Source organism: Acomys minous (genome assembly GCF_964271855.1).
Source record: "Acomys minous genome assembly, chromosome: 3".
Taxonomy (NCBI): Eukaryota; Metazoa; Chordata; class Mammalia; order Rodentia; family Muridae; genus Acomys; species Acomys minous.
In genome coordinates, this window is record NC_140485.1 from 12,403,648 (window position 1) to 12,428,543 (window position 24,896).

At 40.9% G+C, this 24,896-nt stretch overlaps 4 protein-coding genes across 10 annotated transcripts in view; 3 read left to right on the top strand and 1 right to left on the bottom strand.

Moving 5' to 3' along the window:
• Positions 1-4,186, bottom strand: part of SLX4IP (SLX4 interacting protein) — a 166,411-nt gene extending 162,225 nt beyond the window's left edge. For 3 of the 5 annotated variants that reach the window (XM_084777610.1, XM_084777607.1, XM_084777611.1), the window contains exon 1: positions 4,060-4,186. The gene's annotated coding sequence lies outside the window, so the exon portion shown is untranslated. Of the gene's footprint in view, positions 1-2,182; positions 2,307-3,097; positions 3,329-4,059 lie in introns of those variants that run through there. The other 2 variants (XM_084777609.1, XM_084777608.1) reach the window with 2 other exon arrangements.
• A 57-nt stretch (positions 4,187-4,243) lies between these two features.
• Positions 4,244-11,616, top strand: LOC311595181 (uncharacterized protein). Its single transcript, XM_084777612.1, has 2 exons — positions 4,244-4,393; positions 11,390-11,616. Exon 2 carries the CDS (start codon positions 11,411-11,413, stop codon positions 11,588-11,590), a length of 180 nt encoding a protein of 59 aa, XP_084633738.1. The 5' UTR covers positions 4,244-4,393; positions 11,390-11,410; the 3' UTR covers positions 11,591-11,616.
• On the top strand, positions 11,481-15,189 carry LOC311595182 (uncharacterized protein). 2 transcript variants are annotated; one of them, XM_084777613.1, is made up of 2 exons: positions 11,481-11,616; positions 14,943-15,189. In XM_084777613.1, the coding sequence occupies exon 2, from the start codon at positions 14,985-14,987 to the stop codon at positions 15,135-15,137; it is 153 nt and encodes a 50-aa protein (XP_084633739.1). In that variant the 5' UTR covers positions 11,481-11,616; positions 14,943-14,984; the 3' UTR covers positions 15,138-15,189. The 2 variants fall into 2 exon arrangements, with proteins under 2 accessions (XP_084633739.1, XP_084633740.1); XM_084777614.1 differs by lacking the exon at positions 11,481-11,616 and adding an exon at positions 12,229-12,362.
• MKKS (MKKS centrosomal shuttling protein) lies at positions 12,223-24,896 on the top strand (the record flags this gene model as incomplete). 2 transcript variants are annotated; one of them, XM_084777606.1, is made up of 4 exons in its annotated part: positions 12,223-12,362; positions 20,029-20,204; positions 21,665-21,775; positions 23,948-24,896. In XM_084777606.1, 2 exons carry the CDS (start codon positions 21,683-21,685, stop codon positions 24,386-24,388), a joined length of 534 nt encoding a protein of 177 aa, XP_084633732.1. In that variant the 3' UTR covers positions 24,389-24,896. The 2 variants fall into 2 exon arrangements, with proteins under 2 accessions (XP_084633732.1, XP_084633731.1); XM_084777605.1 differs by lacking the exon at positions 12,223-12,362 and adding an exon at positions 15,349-16,336.

Here is a 24,896-nt window from a genome sequence, read left to right on the forward strand (position 1 = left end):
TCAGTTTCAAAACTAAGATGGGGCGGGGGGATGAGAGGGGCTATCTCTAGAATCACAGTTCAGTGATACACTATTTCCCTACAAGCAAAAGGTTCAATCCTGCTGGGCATGGTGACACACACCTTTAATCCCAGCACTCAGAAGGCAGAGGCAGGCAGATCACTGTGAGTTTGAGGCCAGTCATGTCTACACAGCGAGTCCAGAACAGGCAAGGCTAAACAGAGAAGTCCTGTCTTCAAAAACAAACAAACAAACAAACAAAACGGTTCAATCCTGAGAACTTAATTTTTTTATTTTTAATTATTTTTTTATTTATACAGTATTCTGCCTGCATATGTACCAGGAGGCCATCTCATTATAGATGGTTAATAGCCAGCATGTGGTTGCTGAGAATTACACTCAAGTCCTTCAGAAGAACAGCCAATGCTCTTAACCTCTGAGCCTTCTCTCCAGCCCCTGAATTTTTTGTTTTAAACACAGAATTACTTGCAGGCTGGACCCAGGATCACATGCATGTTAAGCAAGAAGCACTGAGCTACACCTCCAGCCCCACACTTTGCATTTTTAAATATCAAATTTTATTCATAAAAATTAAGGTATAAACTGTATGAGGAAGGTAAAATCCCAACACAAAATGTTTTAGTACTAAATAACTCATTTCTTTTTCTATTCAAATAAGCTGGAGAACAAATTTATGTGAAAATGAGCACACTGAAAACAAAAATCTCAATGGTTATCAACTAGTGAATTATACAGATGACTGTGCAGCCACATACTGATAGCAGTTAGCAATTCAACCAGGCTCAAGCGTCTGTGGATATAGCTCTGTGATAAAGCACTTGCCTATAAAGTACAAAACCCAGACTTCAATCTCCAATACCACAAAAGAAAAAAATGGAGGATAAAAAGAAAGAAATGAGCTATCAATATAACAAAAAAGATGTTTCTCAAATACTTATACATACCCCCAAATAAAAACATTTTATTCCTTTGAAGAATCTACATAATGCTTATTTGTTTATACTGATAGGTCAGCAGCTGCCTAGGAAAGAGCTGCTAGAGGAATTACCAAGAAACAAGACGACATTTTTGAGGGTGATGGGTATGTTAGCGATCTGATTGTGATGATGTTGCACTAGTGTATATATGTAAAACATAACACACTGTACATTCTAAATAGATGTTACCATATGCACCACAATTTTATCTCAATACGACTATGTTTAAAAGATGGTCTTCTGATTTTAAAAAATTGTTTAAAAATCATATTCCTGGCTTGGGATAAGACATTTAAACTATCTTCTTTTTCAAATAGATGCACATAGTGAAAAGGCAAAGGATTTCAGTCATGGGAATGTATAAACAAAGTCATAATAATCCAAAATTGTAATTATAATATAATAAACACTATTGCAGCTAATATTCTCTTAGCTGTTACCATGTGCCAGGTACTTTTTTTAAAAAATTTTTATTACTTTTAATCATGTGTATAGGTGTGTGCCTGTGTGGCTATATGCATGTGAGTGTAGGCACCCACAGAGGTCAGACACCTTGAAATGCCCCAAGAAGATGGAATTACAGGCAACTGTGAACTGCCTGACATAGGTGCTGGCAACGAAATAGTTTCTCCAGAAGAACAGCACACAGCTGTTAACTGCTGAGCCATGTCTCCAGCCCACGCTAGGTACTTTTAAGAGGCATGTGTCTTGTATTAACTGACCTCTCTGGAGTCCTACCTTACAAGTTAGGAAACTAAAGCACAAGCACAGAGGTGGATAATGTCTGTTAGATCCCAGAGCTGGAGCTGGTAAGTGAGGAAGTGGGGTATGAAACCAGGGAGGAGAGTTTCAGAGCTGATTTTCTCACCGACCCACATTCTGTCACCACCCTCAAGAGAAGCATGCAAAAATTACAGTCAATATTTCAGTGTAAGAATGTTTTCTTCATATTCATAAAACATACATATCCATAATGGAAACATTCATGTGAGAGTCAGTAAAACAAATGACTTTCATTCTTCTTCCACACTTAATAGAGGTAACCAAGCACTGCGAAGCTGGTTCGCCACACTCCCAAACTAATATTCCTCACTGTGACCACAGTATTTTATTTTAAGGAAACCCAACAAGTGGGAAAGCAATCTTACTCCTAACAGCATGAAAAACATGGACGTCTCAAATACTTTAGGATCATCTTAATTTCACCCAGAGTCTTGATTTCTGTCTGAAACTGGTCTGAAGTCTGGTTTAGAAGCTCCCAGGTGACTGTCATGGGCAGCCAGGGTTGAGAACTCCTGGTTTTCATTCCTCGTAAAGGAAGACACAGAAGAAAGCTGGCACTACAAAAAGCTAAGGTAAGCCACAGCCCAGTTTCCAAGTCAGTATTATTGTGTGCCCACATGCAACTTCCACTCCTTCAAAGCTGATGCTGACCTAACCGGTAGGTGACCACACTGAGCAACAAGTCCATACTAACTCCAGTATTAGCCAGTTAACTTACAATTGCGGTAATATACAGTACCCAAGAAACAGGAGAAGGGGCAACACGCAGCTGCTAGCAGAGTAGTGTAAGAAGCACAGAGCATTATGTTCCTGGCCCCTGCTTAGTACATGTCAAAGCCAAAGAATGAGAAAGGGTTGAGTTTTTCATTTCTGCTCTGTTTTTAAGTTTACGTCGTTATTTTATAGCATAAAGCTAGTTAAAGTATTCACCAAATGCACCAAATGAATGAATGAGACGGATATACAAACACAAACTACACGTCTTAAAGTCCTCTGGTGGCTATATTTACCCCTATGGATACAATAAAGCCATACAATTGATATAATCTGCTGTTCCATCATTTTGGCTTTTATTTTACAGAAATTCCCTCAACATTATTTTCGCTTTAAATCTCATCTTCTTGCACTCTGATGTTGAACAGGTTTTCAGCTCGCTGAGTGTTTTCAAACTAATGAACAGAGGAGAAAAACACCTAGGAGAAAGATTGTGGAAAATCCCAAAATTCAAAACAATAACAAGTAGTGGTACAGAATGTGGAAAACAGTTCAGGCCAACTGAGGGAACAGCTAGGTTGCCAGAAGTATCATGCTCTTACCTATGGTGGTGGCGGGAGGTGGGTTCTGGCTTTAATATGCTTTGTTACTGTCCAGGGTTACTGGTGCACTACTACTCTGATGTAGAAAGTCAGAATAAAAAGGCTGCAGGCCAAACTTTTGAAGCTTTGCCCTACTTCCCCTTTCCCAGGGTCACTTCCGGCATTTGAGAATGCAACCACCGCCCAAACACAAGATGGCCTTAATGGCTTCACAAGGGTGGGAAGCCAGTGCCAGGATCTAAGATGGAGGCGAAACGCTAGGAGAAGTAATTGGATAGCCCGAAAGATGTGCCCAAACGAAAAATGGCTTCCCTTGACGCTGTCAAAGCTTTAGAGACCAAAAATAAAAATGGCGACAGAAGCGGGCTGTTTAGAGGCTGGACATACCATGAATACGATTGTCAGATAACGAATCAGTGTATTTCAAATGACGTAATGTAATAATAGACAAAAAAAAAAAAAAAAAAAAAAGGGAGGGGGGGAGCCGTACTGTTGCCGTGGCATGTAGAAAGTATTTTTTATGAGGAAGATTAAGATAGGTTGAAAAATAAAGGTGGCTTTCACAATGCCAGGGGAAAGCTAATTAGAAAAAAAGTATGCCTAATCGTAACTTCATAGTATTTCGGGTGGTCCTGAGAATAAAAAATTTATCTCTGAAGCAGAAAAAAAGATCGGCAACGCCAAGGAAATTAACTAACGGGATTCGACTCCGAGTTGGGGACTCTCCACTTCCGCCGAACCCCGCACCAAAAGTGGGCAGAAGTTTCCTGCGGGTTGACAGGGTCTGACCGCGCATGCCCCGCCTCAGTCCGGCTCGGGAAGGTGGAGCCACTGTCTACAGTTTCAGGCTCCCCGAGAGAGGAGGGAATAGAGAACCCAGGGACCGAACAAGGCGCTCTGTGATTGGTCAGAGCAGGGAACGCACCCAAGAACGGGGACCGCTTCATTCATTCCACAAATACCTGTCAAGAGAGCAGGAGGTCGCACGTTCTGTCGCCTTCTTGATGTTGTGATGTGTCTTTAAACGTTTCCCGTCTTAGTAGTTTGCACAGACAGAATACACCGCGGATCCTAAGGTTTCCGGTGACGGCCGCAGCTAACCTTAGCAGGAGCTCACGCAAATCCCGGAATAGAGGGAAAAGAGCGGGAGGGCGGGCACGCAGATCTGCGCATGCGCCTTCGTGCTGCGCCGGGCAAAGGTGGCGGAAGTCCCCTGTGAGGTTGCGGTGCAAGCGGGGTTTCTGGGTTCTGGTGGCGGAGGCTGCCTGGCCGCGACGTGCAACTGCTGGTGGGCAGGTGAGAGCGCCCGAGCCGCCTATGGAGAAGCCAGCCTGCGGTAGCGCGGCGTCCCTACCCGGGAAGGTCGCGAGTGGCTCAGCCAAGGGTATTTGGGGGCTGGGATATGGAGGCACCTGGCCACCGGAGTGGCCCAAGGCCCGCTTTCAAAGTAGCTTCAGGATGTCACTCTATGATGGTAGGGCCAGTGTGGGTTCGTGGCCAGGAGTGGCCAGGACCAGGTAGAGTTAGAATAGGGCTTCCTCAAACCCACCTGCTCAGAGAGCTGAATGGAGAAGCTTTCCTGGGAAAGGGCCGGGGACACCTGCGCTGTAGCCAACCACCTGCAACCCGGAACTTCTCGACCTCCTTCCCCGGCAGGGTGCCGGTACACTGGGGGGCTGTCGGGACGGACGTGAGGGCTTCCTCGCAACACGAATCTGGAGCAGCGAGCTGCTGCCAGCAGGGTCACATCAACTTTGAGAAAGCAGAAACAGTATCCGGGCTTTTCCAAGCACTGGAATGAGAGATGTCGTTGAGGTCTTTTTTTTTTTTTTTTAAAGTCCTGGATCATTTTGATGTTTCAGAGGGAAAAAAGGGGGAGGGGGGTATTTTGTCTTTTTTTAATATCAGCTTTCCCATTGTCACATGCCGTGTGTGGCACAATTTCACACATGAGTGATGTACACTGGCCGGGTTCTTCCCACCTGGAGCTTGTGGTCTAGTGATAAGTATCCTAGGAAATAATCAAGTTAAGTTTTAGATTGAGCGTTCAGAGCCAGGTTCTGTGGGTAAGGGACACCTAAAAGAAAAGCTGAAGCACAGGGATTGTGATTGAAACGCCAGACCCAAAGTGCTATGAGAACCGGAAGTTGAATCCTTAAGGTGCACTTTATTTAGAGTTCTGGTGAGAAAGCAGGGTGTTGACGCCCTGGGGAAATAAATGGCCTAAACTACTTAAGGCAAGCGCAAAGGCAATTGTCATTCTGGAGTTCCGTCTTTACCCTCTGGGCAGGCAGTCAGCCAGTTTCCTGAGATCTGTGGCTCTCTCCTCATCTCTTGTATTTTCCCCTCATTCTCTGGCCATCCAGAGCCAGGCACTGCGTGGACTCTAGTTCGTGCGTACTGATTGATATCAACCGTGTACTCCTCCAGGCAGCACCTGGCCCTGGCTTGGAGAATTAACTCCAAGTAAACAGCTGCTAACTGTAAGTTCAGTGGTCTGAGGTTGTTGGTACTGTTGGTTACTGCTTTGTGTGTGATAAGCTAGCAATAACACGTACGGAGATTCTGCAGTATAGGATACAGAAGTGTCCTCTGCTGTGAGATAGAAGGCTACCCCGAATCATCTTCTGTCGTAGTGAGCCACCCCGTGAGGAACTAAGAAAGCATGGTTGTATGGTTTCTGTTCCTCGGGGAGAACAAAGCAGAGAAACAAAACTAGTGGCTGCCACACTGCCTTCGGGAATGGCTGTTACCTAACCGTTATGAATACTGACTAAAAAACCTGTTGTGATTAGTTCAGAGGAAATGGAGAAGGATGGTCTTGAGTCAGGTAACAGTGTTCAATCATGGATCAGTAAGCTCATCTTTTGTACTTGGTCTTTGCATAGAGAGCAAGCATTATCCCTTAAACTCTTTGGTAGATTTCCTAGTTGGATAATATTGCCAGCATGTGTGGACAGTAAATGAACATGTGAATAGAAGTAACTCTGCTCATACCTCAAGTGAAAATTGGCGTGACCACTAAGGGACATTTGGATCAGTACAATATATTTTCCAGCTTTGTATGCTGTAACCAAAAGATTAGACATATACTCACATTGCTCCAGCAGGAGTCCCGGGGTGTGCCTACTTTTATGACTTTTACAAGTCATGGATCTATAGCAATAATGGTGCCATACATTGAACACTTACCGAGATGGCACTATACTGTTATACATATGTATAATAATCTTTATATTGTGCTCGGTTATGAGATTGAGGCAGGAACTAGTTTTCTCAAGATGGTAACTAGTTTGTAACGGAGGTTAAAGTTGATTCTCATGTTTGCTCAAAGCTTTTGTTCTTGACTAACATTTCTGAAAGTGCAGATCAGGTATACAAACTCACATCTCGACCCTTAGCAACTCTTAACTTTATTAACTATCATTAGTGACATCCACTCTGTCTTGGCAGCTTTTCTGTTCCTTCACAGCTTACCTGGAGACTGTTAGCCGTCTCATAGTACGTTATGTTCTGATTACAGATACACACGTGCACGCGCATGCACACACACACACAACCAAACAGGAGCACCCAAAACCACAAACCTGTTTTTTGAAAATCTGGATGTGTTTATTTTTATTTTTTCTGTTTAGCTTACATGAATTGGAGGCCAGCCTGGGTTACATATGACCTTGTCTCAAACCAACAACAACAAAAACAAGGGAAAAGACATTTCCTCCGTTTTCAGATGATCAAATAACAGTACTAGTAGTTATTTATCACTGAGTCCCGCACGCTTCGGGTATGTTAATTGCACAGCTTTTTTTGGGGGGAGGGGGGCTTTTTGAGACAGGGTTTCTCAGTATAGCCTTGGCTGTCCTGGACTCACTTTATAGACCAGGCTGGCCTCAAACTCACAGCAACCCACCTGTCTCTGCCTCCCTAGTGCTGGGATTAAAGGCGTGCACCACCGTGCACAGCAGTTTTTGATGTGGAAGCCAGTATTACTCCTGCCAGTGACAGGGGGAGTAAGTGACTGCTGAGGCAGCACAGTTCCAAGACTTAGGGGAGATTTGAAGCTGAGGCAGTAGCATTCCACAGCTCAGCCCTTTGCGTGATTGTTTTATGATGCATTCCTATTAACACGATTTACTCTATTCTCCGAAAACTAATTGGTAGAAAGTAAATGTTGGATGACCTTTGTAAGCTGTAATAAGAAATTAAACTTTAACCGTGTCATCCACTATGTCACTAAGTCTTCCAAACAAACAGACATGACTCCCAGTGTCTTTAAGTTAGGAGTATAGAGGCTTCAGAAGTCACTGAAACAGTAGCTTGCAGACTTCACCTTTAGGACTTCTGAGCATTGTATTAAATGTTTCTGGACACTACCCTGGAGTTTTGCTTTCAGTGATCAGAATAGCCCGAGAGTCTCCATTTCTACAAAGTTCCCAGGTGACTAGAGCTACTGGTGATGAGACCACGAAACAAGAAAGTTATTGTGAGGTCCTAAGTATCTGGACTGTGTCTTGGGGAGGTCATATGTGATGACAATCTTGACGAGTGAGGGGAAAGGCAGAATACATTATATCCAGGTTTCTGAGTTAAATAGCTTAGTATAAGAGACTTTTAATCTTATTCTGTTTTTACTTGTGTGTGTGTGTGTGTGTGTGTGTGTGTGTGTGTGTGTGTTGGGATATATTCATTGAACTGCAGGTGTCCTAGCAGGCCTGAAGATGTTAGATCCACCTGATGTGGGGGCTGGGAACCAAATTCAAGTCCTTGCAAAAGCTCCCAGCGACTGAGCTATCCATCCCTCCAGTCTCTCTTTTTTCTTTTTCCCCAAAATAAAATGCAGGCAACTAACAGCAGTGTGGAAGGAAAGAGGAGTTGTTGTTGTCTTGTCAACTCAGATAGATTGCTTTCTTTTTTTGTTGTTTTAATTAGTTTGAGGCACAATTTCATATAGCCTAAGCTATGCTGTATTTTGCTGAAGGATGGACAACCTTGAACAATGCTATATTCTTTGATCCTCTTGTAATTCCTGGTCCTCAGAGTGCAGGCTTTGGTTCTTTACAGTGAAGAATGGTCACAAGCATGCAGGGGAAGATGGTCTTTCAGAGTGGAAGGTGGTTAAGAGCGCCACTTGCTCTTCCAGAGGTCCTGAGTTCAAATCCCAGCAACCACATGGTGGCTCACAACCATCTAAAATGCAATATGATGCCCTCTGCTAAAGATAAGGCACTCATATGCAATAAATAAATAAAATTGAAAAAAAAAGAGTGGAAGGTTGAAGATAGAAGGGGCCCGTGGTGGCAGAACTGACAGCATGGTGGCAAATGAGACAGGGCCATGGCTAACAGAAGTACCGCTTCCTTGTTTTAGACCGTGGGAAAGGGTAAGATGAGACCTAGGATGAGCACAGTTTTACAATATGAACAAGAAATTGACGGTATTAATATCCTGTAGCTATGATACTCTCTAGCCAATAGATTATTTGCAGAAACAAAGGTAAAATAACATGAAAATTTAAAAAATGACGTAGGATAGAAATTAGCCCTTTGAAGATTTAGAGCAGACTAAAGGCAGATAAAAATCTCTGCTGTCACACTAAGGGCCAGGCAACTGGACATTTAATCTAGAATAGTCTGCGTGACTTCCATTCACTCTTCCCCCACCAGTACCAATATCAGATGGCAATCAGGATAATTATAATTCAGATATAATAATATTAGATGATAATCAAGAAAGTCAGTGAAAGGGAATGTGAGACATCTGAGACATATAAGACCACTATATCCTTTCTGGGGAATCACGAACTGCCAAGATGCTGTCATTTCTCATCCAGAAATCAACTGTATTTTGGACTTCATAGTTAGTGACACACTCATGCATGTCTTGTATTGTTTCAGTATTGGTTACTTTTATAAATACACCGAACAAATAAAAATGTGAAGAGTAGCAAAGAACATAAAATACTCATGTATTGACTTTTAATCTTTACTGACAACAGATAAATTTCCTGACTTGGATGTTGATCAAGCTATCCTTGGATGGTAGAGTGGGGAAAGGATTGTACAAAATGGAAACTGTAGACTCAGTTGTGAACCATTGGTTCAGTGTGCCTTGAAGTTTAGTCTGAGAGAGAGAGAGAGAGAGAGAGAGAGAGAGAGAGAGGGTTTACAACACTAGAAAAGTCTAATAGAATCAGTGCCACTTTAAGAGAGATGTCTAGAAAATATAGGGGAAAGGCAGATCATTCTTGTCTTTGCCAGGCTGGATAGGTCAGGCATGAACACAATAAAGATTCGTTTTCTTTAAAACTGTACAGATAAGGCACCATATGCTGCATAATGATTAAGTCAGGTTAAACATGACTGTCTCTTCAAAGTTTTCTTTATGATGAAAACTTTCAGAATCCTTTCTTATAACATTTTTTTAGTGGTGCCTGGTGTCTACACTAAAGACCAAACTTGAACTGTTGCTTAAATTGAAAATAACAGGAACTATTTTCACAAGGACTATATTTTTTAAAGAACTATTCAAGTCAATGATTGGAATTCAGTAATACGGATTCACAAATGTCCAGCATTAACATTTTTATTAAAGACATGAAGCTATAGTGGATATGAGACATCTCAAACACAAGATCTGGGTCAATTAATTCTAGCACCCTAGCTGATGGTCTTTTCATGATTGTGTTGCATTTTGTGGGAGTGTTTGGTTTTCATGTATTTTAAGTAGAATGAACTCCTTACACTACCCAGAATACCAGCAGATGGCGCCCAGGAAGCCTTGTAGGCAAAATAAGAATCTCCTGTATATAAAAACAGCAACAAACAAACCTGAATTCAGATTGTTAGTAGAAAATAACCTAATGATTATTTTAGTTGACACTGTTACAGGAGCAAAATGATCTAATATCTAGAACCCCAGTGTTTGAAATTTTCCGGGACAAATCATTGCTTTGTCTATACATTACTGTCATTTCTGCCACCAAGAAATTTTCTTTTAGCTTGGGATATAGCAATCACAGAAAACATGACTAAAGTCTTACTGAAATGGGGTAAAATCTCCTAATCTAAAAGTGAAAAGGGGGGAGTTACCATCATAGAAATGCAACAGCTTTTTCAAATACTTGTGGTCTAAAGTGTGTGTCTCATTGCTGTCCTTTGCGGCCCTATGTATAGTTGACCAGAAGACTGTGGAACAAGGTAGAGTTGTATCCGCCCATCCAGCCAGGCTGTTTCGTAGTAAGAACAAGCTAGAGGCACTGTAGTTAATCTAAGCTGAGTGAATGATCCAGACCCCTCAGCTCTGACTAGGGCAAGTAGCATGAGACCGCTGTCAACCTCTGGATTGTGACAGGCTCAGAACTTGAAATGTGATGTACTAGGCTAATTTACCTCTGTGATGCTCACAAATGTCCCCACGCTCTGAGGAGTTCATCTTCATCACAGTGTGGAAATTCTACATCAGTGCTCCAAAGTAGGAACTAATTCCTAAAATTCAAATTTTTTCTTTGTTTTGTTTTTTGGAGAGTTTTTGTTTTCTTTTCTTTTCTTGTTTTCTTGTTTTTTTTTTTTTTTTTCTAGACAAAGTTTTTCTTTGTAGCCCTGGCTGTCCTTGAACTCACTTTGTAGATCAGGCTGGCCTCAAACTCAGTGATTCACCTCCCTCTGCTTCCCAAGTTCTGGGATTAAGGGTGTGTACCACCACTGCCAGGCTTGAAAAATATCTTTATGGTCAACTGGGTTGGTTTTTTGTTTTGTTTTGTTTTGTTTTGTTTTGTTTGTTTTGTTTTTGTTTTTTGTTTGTTTTTTGTATTTGAGTTTTTGTTGTTGTTTTGTTTTTTAGGCAGGGTTTCTCTGTGTAGCCTTGGCTATCCTGGACTCGATTTGTAGTCCAGGCTGTCCTTGAACTCACAGCGATCTGCCTGACTCTGCCTCCCTAGTGCTGGGATTAAAGGCTTGCGCCACCATGCCCGGCTCAACTGTTTTTTTTTAATATGTGTATTAGTAGTTGTCTTTATTATATGTCTGTACACTGCATGTGTTTTTGATGCCCACAAGACCTAGGTGTTTTATCCCCTGTGATTGGAGTTACAGGTGGTTATGAGCTGCTTTATAAGTGCTGGGAACGAAACCCAGGTCATCTAAGAGCAGCAAGTGCTCCGAACCACAGAACCATCTTTCCAGCCCTAAAATACAATGTATACACTATTTGTGTTTATCAGCATGCTTTGAGACCCTTTATATTTTAGTGTTGGTTTTATTTTAATTTTCTCCTTTAACTATAATATTTTCATAGGTGTGCTTATGTCAACGGACTATGAGCCTTCAGAACATCTGGAGAGAATACAAAGTTCTGCTTGTTATGGTACCTTTAATCGGTTTCATACATTTGGGGTGGCACAGAATCAAAAGCAGCCCTGTCTTCCAAATTCCTAAGGACAATACCACTGAGCCAGATAGTCTGGCACTTGCAAGTCCACCAAAGAGCCAAACCTAGGAGAAGTGTCAGGCTTACAGTTTTCGGTAAGTTTCCATCCATTACATCTGGTCAGCCATGGTTATTTTCCAGGAATGGGAACTTAATTTTATATGCTCTGGAAAGAAAAAGCCTAAATTGAAAAGTTACTGTTTTTGTTAAGATATGTCCAAATAGCCCATTATTTTTTAAGACAAAAATAAATGTATTTGTAGTTCAAAATAATTTTCTATGAGTAGAAATCACTGAATTCAAGGGGATATGATGACTATATAATTCAAGTTTATAATCGTTCATCCATAATTCTAAAATCTGAAAAATTTTAAAAAGCAAAACATTTGGGAGGCAGAGGCAGGAGGAGCAGTGTGAGTCCGAGGCCAGTCTGGTCTACAAAGCGAGTCCAGGATAGCCAAGGCTAACACAGAGAGAACCTTTCTCAAAAAAACAAAACAAAACAACCCCCCCAAAATTAAAGCAAAATATTTATTAACTTCCTTTAGTATAAAAACTTGGCTTTAACTGTCATAAGGCAACTGGAACTATTTCTTCCACTTCATCCTAAACTTGGCGTTCTCTACAGAAATGCCTTTCATTATGAGGCTTGTGTTGATTGTAGTATGCACTAACATTTTTATTACATGTTTACACAGTCCAAGAAGTTCTAAAGGATAAAACTCAGTGGCCCCAAGTGGTCCATGTGAAGACTTATGACCCAGTTTCATCTCACTCAAGCCCCAATTGGACCTGAAACTCAGAGCAATCCTCCTGTCTCAGCCTCCCAACTGTAAGAAGTGTGAGTTATGTCAGTGCACACTTTTTTTAAAAGGCCTTTTTTTCACCTGGAGCTGAGAAGTGTGTTATAAATTCTAGCATAAGGTCAATGGCTTTAGAAGAACCTAAGGATAGTTTTACTCACTTGAAGAGGACTAATATCCTAGTGTGGGAATTAAAAAATTAAAATTTAAAAAAAAAGTCATCCATGGGGGCACATGCCTTTAATCCCAGCACTCAGGGAGGCAGAAACAGTTGAATTGCTGTGCAACTGAGGCCAACCTGGTCTACAAAGGGAATCCAGGACCGCCAGGGATTCACAGGAGTGGTAATCCTGCACTCGGGAGGCAGGGGCAGGGGGATCACTGTAAGTTCGAGGCCAGCATGGTCTACAAAGAGAGTTCCAGGACCGCCAGGGCTACTACACAGAGAAATCTTGTCTTGAAAAACAAAACAAAAGAGAGAGAGAGAGATCATATTGCTACCTAAAATCTCAGCAGTCTGATTCTGAGTCAGTACCATCAGAAGTTGAGCGGAGCCTACTGCATACCTCAACAATAGCAACAAAAATTTCTTTTAAAATCTTAGGTAATTTTTTTGTATAAAAACTTGAGTAACAAAACAAAATATTAGAAGCTTGACAGCTTATAACATTAGCCTTAGGGATAGTCTCTATTATAAAATTTGTGTGTATTTAAAAGGATTTATTTGTGTGTATATGTGTGTGTGTGTGCACATGCATGCACATGCCTGTACCTATCCCTGTGTATCTGCAGAGGTCAGAGGGAAGGTGACAGAACCCCTGGAAAATTACTGGTAACCCTGAGCCACCAATGTGGGTACTGGGAACTGAACTTGGGTCCTCCAAAAAGAGCAGCAAGTCCTCTTAGCCTGTTTCTATGCAGAAAGTCATTTAATAGATAAGAAAAGGGCGTTAAATTTATTAGATGCTTGATGTTTATATATAAGTTCTTTCAGACTGCTGTAAGACTGTAAGCATATGTGTAGTGGTTTGATTTCGTCATGTAACTTGAGAGACCATGTATAGTCAGACTTCAAGAGGAAAAAACATTTTCCTTGCTCAAAAATGAACTACTGAAGCTAAGAAAAGAAAGTATTTCCTAAAATATTCCTAAAATATTAGGTGAACTTAGTAGGAGCTTTTAGATGTCCTTGAGCGTCAATGGTTTTAAAGGGCAGGGTGTGGTGGCCACACCTGCAGCCCCAGGACTCAGCAGAGGAGCCTATGGCGGGAGGCTCACAAGTTAACATTTTACTTCTTGCTGCCCATAAACATAGTTTCTGTTGCGCTGTGTAAACACTGATAAACAGTATAAATGAAGGAGCTTCTTTGCCTTCCAGTAGGCCTATTCACAAGCACCGGCTTTGGGGTGTGGGCCATCATCTTAAATACCAGCTGCTGTAATGGTCTAATCCGTCTTGTCATTGGGGTCCCCAGTTATGCTGCTCAAGTCTGTACCACTTCTTCTCTTCTTAGCTAAAGCAATTTTACATCCTCAGTTTAGTCTCTTAACCCAGAATGCATTTATACAGAAATGCTGAAGTAACATGCTGCCTGCTTTTCAAATGAGTTAGTGCTACGATTTGGGTGTTAGGTGTCAATTTAAATATGTGGTTTCACATTTATTCCATTACAAATCAACTTTTCCCTTCTTGTATCTTTCTAAGTTGACTTTTACACACACACACACACACACACACACACACACACACACACACACACAGAGCAATCCACCTGCCTCTGTCTCCCTGACTGCTGGGATTAAAGATAGGCACCACCATTCTTGCCTCAGGCATAAGATGAGTCATTTTTACAAAGAAACCTGAGTCTCTAGGAGAAAGTTGTCCCCAGTTGTATTTTAAGTAACATTTTACATTGATTCTCTTGATTTAGACAGCAAAGTTTTACTGTTACTTTTAGTTATTTATCACTAATAAAATAAAATAAAGCCACCAGACATTCAGGGAAAATCAGGACCATACTTTTGATAGTAACTTTTGGAATAGTAAACCACATTATTAGATTAGAGTGAGTGTAGTGGTACATGCAGTAATCCTCGAATCTATGAGGGGAAGGCAAGAGGGTCAAGAATTAAATTTAGTTACCCTTAACTACATAGGAAGTCTGGCCAGCCTGAGCCTTTTTAGCAGTGTCATGGGTTCCGTCTCATGAAATGGACTTAAAATCCAATCACATAGTGGTTGGCTATGCTTGTGTGTATGCCACTATTGTGCCAGTGTATGATGCAGGCCGGCCACTGTTGTGGATCAAAGGGTTTGTAACTGGCTTGGTGTTTACCTTGCTCTTCTGGTATTATGCAGAGGTCCTCCTGGTACCATGAACACTAGTCAGTAAGGATGGGAAGAGCCTTCGTTGTATAATGTGCTACTTTTTTTTTTTTCTAGAAGCAAAGGAGTATTAAGTCCATTGGTTTCCCTTTCTCACTTCCAATAGGCTTATGACAGTTAAAATCCTTTTTCTAAAAATGGGGCAGAGTATTAAAACTATTAAACTTACTGCTTATAAAATATATTGGAATTCTTCTAACTTTTTTTCTAAATTTTTTAAAATTTGTTATAGAAAGAAGCAATTTTGAATCTGAACTTGATAATAAAAGAAGCAATGAAAAACCCCAGTTGGATTAGGAAGAACTGGCTTCTTGTGGCCGGGCTGACTTTCATAGGAGTCCATCTTGGGACGTACTTTATGCAGAGAGCTGCGAAACAGTCTGTGAAGTCTCAGTCCAGAGACAGACAAAAGAATATTGAAGAGTGATGCAAAATAAGCACTTGGGATTATTAATGTCATTAAATTAATATATGCTGGTTATTGTCTGAAAAGCATTTGATTTTGTACCTGTGAATGCTGCATGGGCAGACTCTCCCACCTGGAGAATAGTTTTTAGTGCCAAAACACATGACAGTGCAATAAATGAAAAACCCGTGAACAAAATAAAGCTGCCTTCACAAGTTACACCTGAAGCAAGATGATGTCTCGCTTAGAAGCTAAGAAGCCATCGTTGTGTAAAACTGAACCGATGACAAATGACAGAGTCAGGTCCACACTTTCTGTCTTGAAAGGAATCATGGCCTCGTGCTACGGCCCCTCGGGGAGGCTGAAGCAGCTGCACAATGGTCTGGGAGGTTGTGTGTGCACGACCTCACAGTCCTCAGCCCTGCTGCGCAACCTTTCCGTCACGCATCCCGTACTAAAGGTCCTAACAGCATCTGTGCAGAATCATGTGTCCTGCTTCAGTGACTGCGGCTTATTTACAGCCATTCTGTGCTGCAACCTGATTGAAAACACTCAGAGACTAGGTCTGCCCCCCATGACTATTATTAAGTTAAATAAATACCTCTTGAGTCTCTGTACCAGTTACCTCAAGTCTGAAGCCTGTAGCTGTCGAGTCCCAGTTGACTTCAGTAGTACACATATCCTCCTTGGCTTGGTGCACAGTGTCTTAACAAGCAAGCCTGCCTGTATGCTCACCAGAAAGGAAGTGGATCACATCGGTGCTTTGATTTTGGAAGCTTTTTTGCTTACAATTCCAGAAAGTGCAGAAGACCGAATCATTTTAGGGAAGAGTATAATTGTTCCCTTAAAGGGCCAAGGAGTTCTAGAGTCTGCTGTTTTACCTGGACTACTCATTGAAGTGTCAGCAGTTCAAGGAAGGAGATTGTCACCCCCTCAGAAGTCCAGTGCCCTCAAGGTGGCCCTCTTCTGTGTCTCTCTGTCAGGAGATTTTCCTAATGCTGGAGAAGGCACTGTGGTGGTCCCTTACCAAGTGTCCCTAGAGAATGCGGTCTTAGATCAGTTGCTTAGTCTAGGAAGGCAGCTAGTCAGCGACCATGTAGATCTTGTCCTGTGCCAAAAAGTTATCCACCCATCTTTGAAACAGTTCCTCCAAGAGCATCACATTATTGCCATCGACAGAGTTGGAGTGACTCTGATGGAACCCCTAAGCAAGGTGACAGGTAAAAAGTTCTCTTGGCTTTTGCCCTGTAAAGTTGATGTGTCACCCTTACTTTTTCAGCAGAGAGGTTTGGTGTGTGTCACTGTTAATACCTTGAAACATTTTAGAAGCCACCAACCTTACAGCACTTGCCTCATTTCTGGGACAAGAATTTCTGAAGAAGATCCCATTGCCCAGTTATGAAAAACAGAATGGTAGTAGCCATTTCTGTGGTCTTTCCAACCCCAAGTGTAGTCTGTTATAATCTACCCCTCAGATATTTTACAGGCAGTTGAGAAGTCTAACATCATTAGAAGCTCTTTAATATTATACATACGATTTTGAATTTTACAAAGCTTTTAAATTCTGTTTCATTCAGATGATTTTTATGTCTGCAATACTTCGTTTTCTTCACTTTTATGACTCTGAGGAATGTCTGTACTTCTGCCCAAATAGTTCCTCCTTCAGCAGGCAGGTGTATGTCTGTCTGTCTGACATTTACCAAGCATTCTTGTAGCTGGGCTCTTGAGAGCCAACGGCACCCTTTACTGTGAGGGCTTCTAACAGGCCTGGCCCTCAGACCTTTTATGGATTGATATGTAGAGTTATAATCACAAAACGAGCAGACTAAACACATACACAGAAAATAAGTAAGTTGAAGTGTTCCTAGTATAAACCACTTCACAAGCCAGTGTCCTTGTAACTGCACCGACAAACATCAGAAATTACCAGTGTCATCCATGTTGACTGCAGTAGTTGCTTTTTGCTTAGCAAGGTCCAGCCATATTGTCAGGCTGGTCTCAAAGTCCTGACAACTACATGTGGTCACACCTGCCTTGTGAACTACAACCACTGAACTGTTTCAAAACCGTGCGTGCCAAGCATTGTATACTGTCAGCCGAATGACCATCCAAATCAAAGTTACTAAGAACATGGAAATAATTATTTGGAATTCATTTTAATCTTGTAGGACAGATCTAAATTTTCTACTAATTTGTGATAATCTGGCTCTCTCCACTTTATAGACACTAGGTATTTGGTAAGTTAAAGAGTGGAATGTTTTCCCATAGCACCAGTGTTATAAAGGGGCACTAGTACAGAGTTGTCACTTAACTCAGTTACTTACAACACAACATGAAAGTTCTAACTCCTTAAGTCTTCTGGTCTCTGGACATGGTGTCACATACCTGATTCCAGCACATGGGAGGGAGAGGCAAGACAATCAAGATCCTTAATCCTCACTACGTAGCAAGTTCGAGGAAAGCCTGGACTCAAAACAAAACCGGCCTCCAAAAGGGAGAATTGTTCTAGTTTTGATATTCAAATGTTAAGTGTTATTTCTTAAGAGAAGTTGCTGTAGATTCCTTATAAAACTTAACTACCGTTAGAGATTTTACAAATATTCCAATCACCTTTATTTATATTTTAACTTTGGTTTATGTAGTTTTCCCTATGATACTGGGAGGATAAGCAAATCAAGAACAGTATAATGAAATAAGTATGCCATATTCTTTATTCTGATACTTGCATACCTATTTACATAAAGAAAGAAAGAAAGAAAGAAAGAAAGAAAGAAAGAAAAAGAAAGAAAATCCAAGCCAGATGTGGTACACGCCTGTGATCCTGACACTTTGGGAAACAGAGGTGGGCCAACCTGGACTACAAAGTGAGCCCAGAAGAGCTAGGCAAAGTGTGTGTGTGTGTGTGTGTGTGTGTGTGTGTGTGTGTGTGTGTGTGTGTCCTAAATAGAGCTCCCAAAGAAATAAATGACTTAAAAGACAAAATAAGCCAGGCATAGTAGCATACGCCTTTAATCCCAGCACTCAGGAGGCAGAGGCAGGCGGATCTCTGTAAATTTGAGGCCAGGCTGGCCTACAAAGTCCTGGACAGCCAAGGTTACACAGAAACCCTGTCTTGAAAAACCAAAAACACAAAATAAAAAACAAAACACTTCCCACCCTTTTCAAAATTAATCAGGTCCTTAACGTAGGGTTTTTGATCTCTAAGTATGCTTTCAGGGATCCTGGACTTGCTAAAAATATATGCAATTTTTTGTGTTCCTTTTCCTGAAAATACAAAATAGCTTTAAACAGATGTTCAGATAGGTCTGTAAGGTTGGGAATTGGCTCAGTGGTAGAACATCTGCCTAACATTGACATGGCTGGGTTTAATTACTACTAACACACACACAATTAAATGAATAAATGGTACCAGTCTACCTGATTACATTTATTAACTTGGAAAGATCTGACCACTGTGGATGGCATTATTCCCCGTGCAAGAGTTCCTGGATCGTTTGAAGTTGAGAAGGCACGTTAAGCACTAGCATGCCTGCACATAGCCCTCTGCTTCCTGAGAGTTGGTATGATATGAATAGATGCTTTGAGCTCATGCTGCTGTAACTTCTCTGTTGTAATGAGCCGGATCCTGGGACTAATTTGGAATAACCCTTTCCCTATTAAGTTGATTTTGATGGAGTATTTTGTCACAGCAGTAGAAAGGTAACTGTGACAGCGTTCATAAACAGAAATAGTCCAAGCAAAGATGGCCACATGTACATTTGTAATCCCAGCATTCAAGAGGCAGAAGTTCGAGGATTACTGCACGTTCACGACCATCTTGGTCTCCATAGTGAATTCCAGGCCAGCCGGGACTACATAGCAAAATGCCATGCCTATAATTAATTAACTAATTGACTGATTGATGTTTTTAAAGGAAATGAATATTGTATATCATTTTGTAGAGCAATGTTAATTCAGAAAATGGCTGTTCTGGCAAGAGATCACATCCGAAGACTGTCTAGGTCTGTGATCTCACTGGAATGCAAACACACCTTTAATCTAGGAGACAGAGGCAAACAGATCTGCGTTCAAGGCCAGCCCAGTATAGAGCAAGTGTCAGGTTAAAAAAAAAAAAAAGCATAGATCTAGGTGTGGTGGTACATGCCTTTAATTACATACCCAACAAAGGTAAAGTTAGTTTGTAGAAGGAAGCACCCATGTTTAAAAGTGATGTCTAATTGAGTAGCAGAAAAGGTGAATAGGATATGCTCAGACGAATGGGATATGCTCAGCTCTAAGAAGGAAAGGAAGGGGAAGCTACCTAAGAGGCAGTTTTACAGAGAGAGGAGGCTGATTTTACCAGGACAGAAATAGAAAGATGGGCTGCAGAGAGAAGGCAGAATGAGCCAGAAAATGAGAAGAAACCAGATTAGAGATTGTGTAGTTAGTTTGGGGCCAAGCAGAGCAATTCCAGGCTGTGAGAAAAGCCAGATTAATTAAGTTGTCTGGGAGAAGAGTTTGAGCCAGAACAGCTGAGTTGAACCAGCCATCCCAGAGATCAGAAAGAACTAGAAAGGGTGACCTTATTAAGTAGTAAGCCTCAGGGACTGAAAACATTCTAGGCCTAGGTTAGATTGTACGGAGGCTAGAAGCTTCCAGGACTAGGTCTAGGTTAGCAGAAGGGGGCAGTAAGACTCCTAGGCAGCAATTGAGCCAGGAGAATAAAAATTACTTTTACATCATTTAAATAGCAGAATGTGAATTTTAGAAACCTGAGAAGATACATTTTATATCTATCTTATATTTCATATTTCAAATGATAAGCTTTAGTGGAGGCTTTTATACTAGTTAGGAATTAATGTTTGTTGATATGTATTCTAAGTGTTCCATCTTTGCTTATACAGTTTATATTTTCTATACATTACAAAAATAGGAGCAACGCCTATTGGTTCCCTGAACATAACAGTTCCTACTATTTACGGAAGTGTGAAAGATGTGCGCACTGCAAGATTTGGCCCCAAACATTTTTTTCACCTTATTCCTAATGAGGCGACTGTCTGCAGCTTGCTTCTCTGCAATAGAAATGACACTGCCTGGGAGGAACTGAAGGTAGGTGACTTCCCAGGCCAACAGTGGAGATGAAGTAGTCATGAAGCAGGTGCCACAGGTTGAGGTCTGCGTTGTTTATTTTGCTTTCTCCCAGTTTTCCATAATGTCCACAGTAATATAAAAAAGCAAAGACAAAAGGGACAGAAAGATGGACCAGAGATTTAGCTGAAGGGTGGGGCATACGCTTGGTACGGGGCATACAAGGTCCCGTCCCAGCACCAAAAGAGGGAAGAGGAGGGGCAAAGGCTCGAGTAAGCTAACTTAACAGGCTGTATGGTAAACTTGGAACATATTGTGCCATAAAGTAGAATTCCTAATGATTAGCCATCACCCACTTTCTAGTAGTTTGTTTTCTGCAAATGTTATATACAGGAACTGACAACATAAGAAATTAATCATGAGTTTAAAGATTCATATTGCTTCAAGATTCATCCTTAGTAAATCAGAAATTTCCATGTGTTTTTTTTTTTATTATTGCTTGGTGCTATCACTTGTAAAACAATTTAGAACATACTTTATAGCATTTATACAACTTGTTTAAACTTTGATTTTGCTGAAAACAACAGCAAACCTTGTTAATGCAGCTTTTTGTTTTGTTGCTGTTTTTTTGTTGGTTTTTGTTTGTTTTGTTTTCCGAGACAGGCTTTCTCTATTAACCCTGACTATCCTGGATTCACTCTGTAGACCAGCTTGGCCTCGAACTCACAGAGATCCACCTGCCTCTCCTGAGTGCTAGGATTAAAAGTGGGTGCTACAGCATCTGGCCAAATGCAGATATTTTTAGGCCATATGTTTATAAGCAAAGTAGACAGGAAATAAAGTATTAATCCCATGGAAGTAGACTACTATCTCCCTTCATTCTCTAATCATTATTGAAAATATAAATTAGTCACATTCTAACTTTGATAAAATAGATTTTGTTCTTGGTAAATTAGAATCTGGACCTGTGCACAACTGAGCTATCTAAGTGGGTAAAGGCACTGAATGCCAGGCCTGATGACCAGAGTGCAACTCCCTGGTCACATGATGGAAGAAGAGAACTGACCCCCACAAATTGTCCTCTGCCCTTCACACTTGTACCATAGCTCATGTACACACTGAACTACACACTAAATAAATAAATAAATAAATAAATAAGTAAATAAATAAATAAACAAACTAACTAACTTGTTTAAGTTAGGAAACAATCTGGTCACTCACTACCAAGGTAGATGGGTTGGGTTCAATCCCTAGAACCCACAAAATGGACATTGTCCTATCACTTCCACTTATGTGGCCTGACATGTTCTCTCTCCCACCATATGCATGTACATGTACACACACACACACACACACACACACACACACACACACACAATTTAAAATTTAAAAAGCTGGCAATGAGTTCAAATCCAAGTTTCTTTGAGAGTATGGTTCGTGTACAAGCATGAGATCCTAATTTTAATTTGTTTCTTCCTTAGCTTGCATGTCAAACAGCAATGCATGTCTTGCAATTAACAATCAAGGAACCATGGGTTTTATTGGGAGGTGGCTGTACCGAAACACATTTGGCTGCATATATTAGACACAAGGTAAGTTAGACATCTTCCTTCCATTGTTGGAATTTTCAGCAGTTTTTGTTTTCTGAGACAATGGCCAAATCATAACACACTAGAACCTTTGATACTTAACTTTTCAAAAGTCAGATAATGTAGTTGAAATGAAATTACTACATTTCAGGAAAGTAATATTTATAAATACAAGGTACTAAATTGATTGCATTGATTACTATGAATCTAATCTAGCAAATGAACATGTTCTTTGAGCATTGTCTATATGTAAGGCATGTTGAAGCTGACGTTCAGTTATTGGGAGTTCTAAAATCCTGCCCTATCAGATGATCTAATACTCACAACAAAAGAGCTGAACTTCTAAAAATGTACAGTACTTTCTGGAACATTAAGAGAACCAACTTTATTCGCTAAAGAATCCCAAGGATCAGATTTCAAGCGTTTACTATTTACTTAGTGTATTGGTGTGTGCATGTGCACATGTGTGTGAATGTATGTTCAACATGCCATGGTACCTAAATGAGGAGGTCAGAGCACCACCTCCATGTGTACTCAAGTTATCGTCAGGCTGAAGGACAAGGCCTTTTACTCACTCATCCATCTCTCCAGACGATTGTCACAATTTTTAAATGGGAATCAGTGCCTGATACGTATGAATCCTACTAACTAGAACTTCTTGTTAGACTCCATCTACTGATAGTTGTTGGATGAGATTATACTGCATTATAGGTCTGCTAAATTATTTCATAAATCCTAGCCCACTTGGTTTGAAAATGAAAACAAAAAGATAAACATGTTCTCCACATATTCACAGTTGATAAGTTCCTGAGAGGCCCTGCAGAGTTTCCATTGGGTAAGTGGGCTGAGAGAAAGACAGTAAACATATTTCTTCAGGCATGATCCAATCAGCTTTCTCAGATCACTTCAAATGCATTGGAAGATAAAGCCAATTCCTAAAAAGTTATCAAAGTATACTTTCTGAAAAGCAAAATCCCAGGCAATCCAATGATATTTAGTGGATAATAATATAATCTATCAACAGGACTGAATGAGTAGAAAAAGTGTTTTTGGAGAAAAGAGGTATTTTCAGTAGGTTTTTGAAGAAGCCACATAGTATTGAAGGCATGGAGAAACCTAATATAGCTTATGTCATCTGTCTTTTACACTTGGTTTCAAAAGAAAAAGATGGATGCTGTTTACAAGTAGTAAGGATGTGGGTTCTTTAACTGTCATTGAGTTCTTAGCTTTCTTATTTGCCCACTCTTTTATTTTGAGGCCTTTCAATAGATCTAGGAAGATTGCTGAGGTAAAGTGTTTACTGGGCAAGCAGGAGGACCTCAGTCTTGTGCCCATGACAACATTCTAGCATTGGAAGAAAGAGGCAAAAGAATTCCTGATGCTCACTGGCCATCTAGCCAACATAATGAGTCAGGATCTTCTCTCTGAGGGAGAGGCTTTGTCTCAAAATATAAAGTGGGGAACAAGAGGCAAAGATGTCTGACCTTGACCTTTGACCTCCACACATGAGCTTGTTCTCTCTCGCCCCCCTCTTTTTCTGTCTCTCCTCTCTTTATTTCTTTTTCTCCTCTCTCCTCTCTTTCCCTCTCCCCCTCCCTTTCTCTCCACCCCCCCAATCCTTTTCTTCCTTTCCCCTTTCCTTCTTAAGATTAATTTGGAATGTTGAATCAAAAAGGCACAAGTACCTTTTTATTAAGAAGAATCTTCCTTTTTTTAAACATTGAGGTGAAAATTACACATACCACTAAATGAGGTCTTAATTGCAATTTTGCAATATAATTTTAAACAGATTTCAAACATTTAGCTGATGTAATAAGTACTTCATTAGCAATTTTTCCCTGTGTGCACGGTTTCTTTTTTTAAGTCCTATAATTCATGTGCTGTCCTTTATATATTTAAGGAGATGCCACCAGTCAGCTATTTAGAATAAGCAATGAGAGGGTTGATTGATTCATTCTGGTTACATGATTGGAAACACACATTTTGACTCTGGACAGTCAGCTTAAGGGTTACAGCCAGCAGGCTAACGCACACAAGCCCGCCAGCATTGCTGCCAAACCCTGAGTAAATGAAGGTCAGTAACTTGACGAACAAGGGTTTGATCAAGTATCCTATTTTTCGGAAGCATTTCTATATTAATCGCTGTGTGTTTTCACTGGTCTTCCTCCTCTTTAGGTCCATAGTGAGGCAGAAGACTCTGTCATGGGTGACGGGTGTCATCAGTCGGAGCTCCATGTTGCTGCTGAAGCATTCTGCCGTGCTCTGGAGTCCGTGGCTGGCTCCCTGGAGCATGATGGTGGTGACATTCTCATTGACATGAAGTATGGACACTTCTGGTCATGTCAAGCAGATTCTGCTTCTGTCGCCAACTGGCCAGCTGTGTTGTCACGATGTGGCTGTGGTCTGTACAACAGCCAGGAAGATCTCAGCTGGTCTCTCTTAAGAAGCGCTTGTCATCCCTTTGCACCACAGACCTCCCTTCCACGGGCGGCTGTGGGTCCGGGCAGCATCCTGACTGTGGACTCTTTCACTGCCAAGTTGAGTGGCCTACAGGTGGCTGTGGAGACTGCCAACCTGATTTTAGATCTTTCATATGTCATTGAAGATAAAAACTAATAGAGAATGTCAAACAAACTAGTTCAGGAGTCTTAGAAAAAAAAAATGCTTGATAAATTGTTCTTTCTCAAAGGCCTAGTCTCCATAGGAGGATAGATGACTTATAAAAGAATCCTCATATACTTAAGGAAGGTTATGTTTGATAAATAGAAATTTATAGACTAATAAAAATTGTTGATGCCTTGGTGTCATCACCATCACCCCACATTTGGTGTCCTCACCACACATTTCTGTTTGTAGGTTTACAAATACTAAAAATAGATAGTCTCCTACGAACAACTATGGGAAGTGCGTTGGTGCTGCTTCTCCCAGTGGCTCCAATAAGGGGTTGCCCTGGACCTCTCACACTGGCAGGATAGGAGTCTTCACTGTTCACCATAGCCACTGTCAGTTCCTACACGGTTAGCTGTTTGTAAAACTTGATCCCTTCCTTGACGTAGCATTGTTCCACTCATTTTAAATATTGCTTACATTTGTTGATATATTTCAATAAACTCATTTGTGTTCA

Bases quoted from the DNA above. Each gene is read 5' to 3' on its own strand.
- LOC311595181 (XM_084777612.1), top strand. From the start codon at position 11,411: ATGAGCCTTCAGAACATCTGGAGAGAATACAAAGTTCTGCTTGTTATG.
- LOC311595182 (XM_084777613.1), top strand. From the start codon at position 14,985: ATGAAAAACCCCAGTTGGATTAGGAAGAACTGGCTTCTTGTGGCCGGG.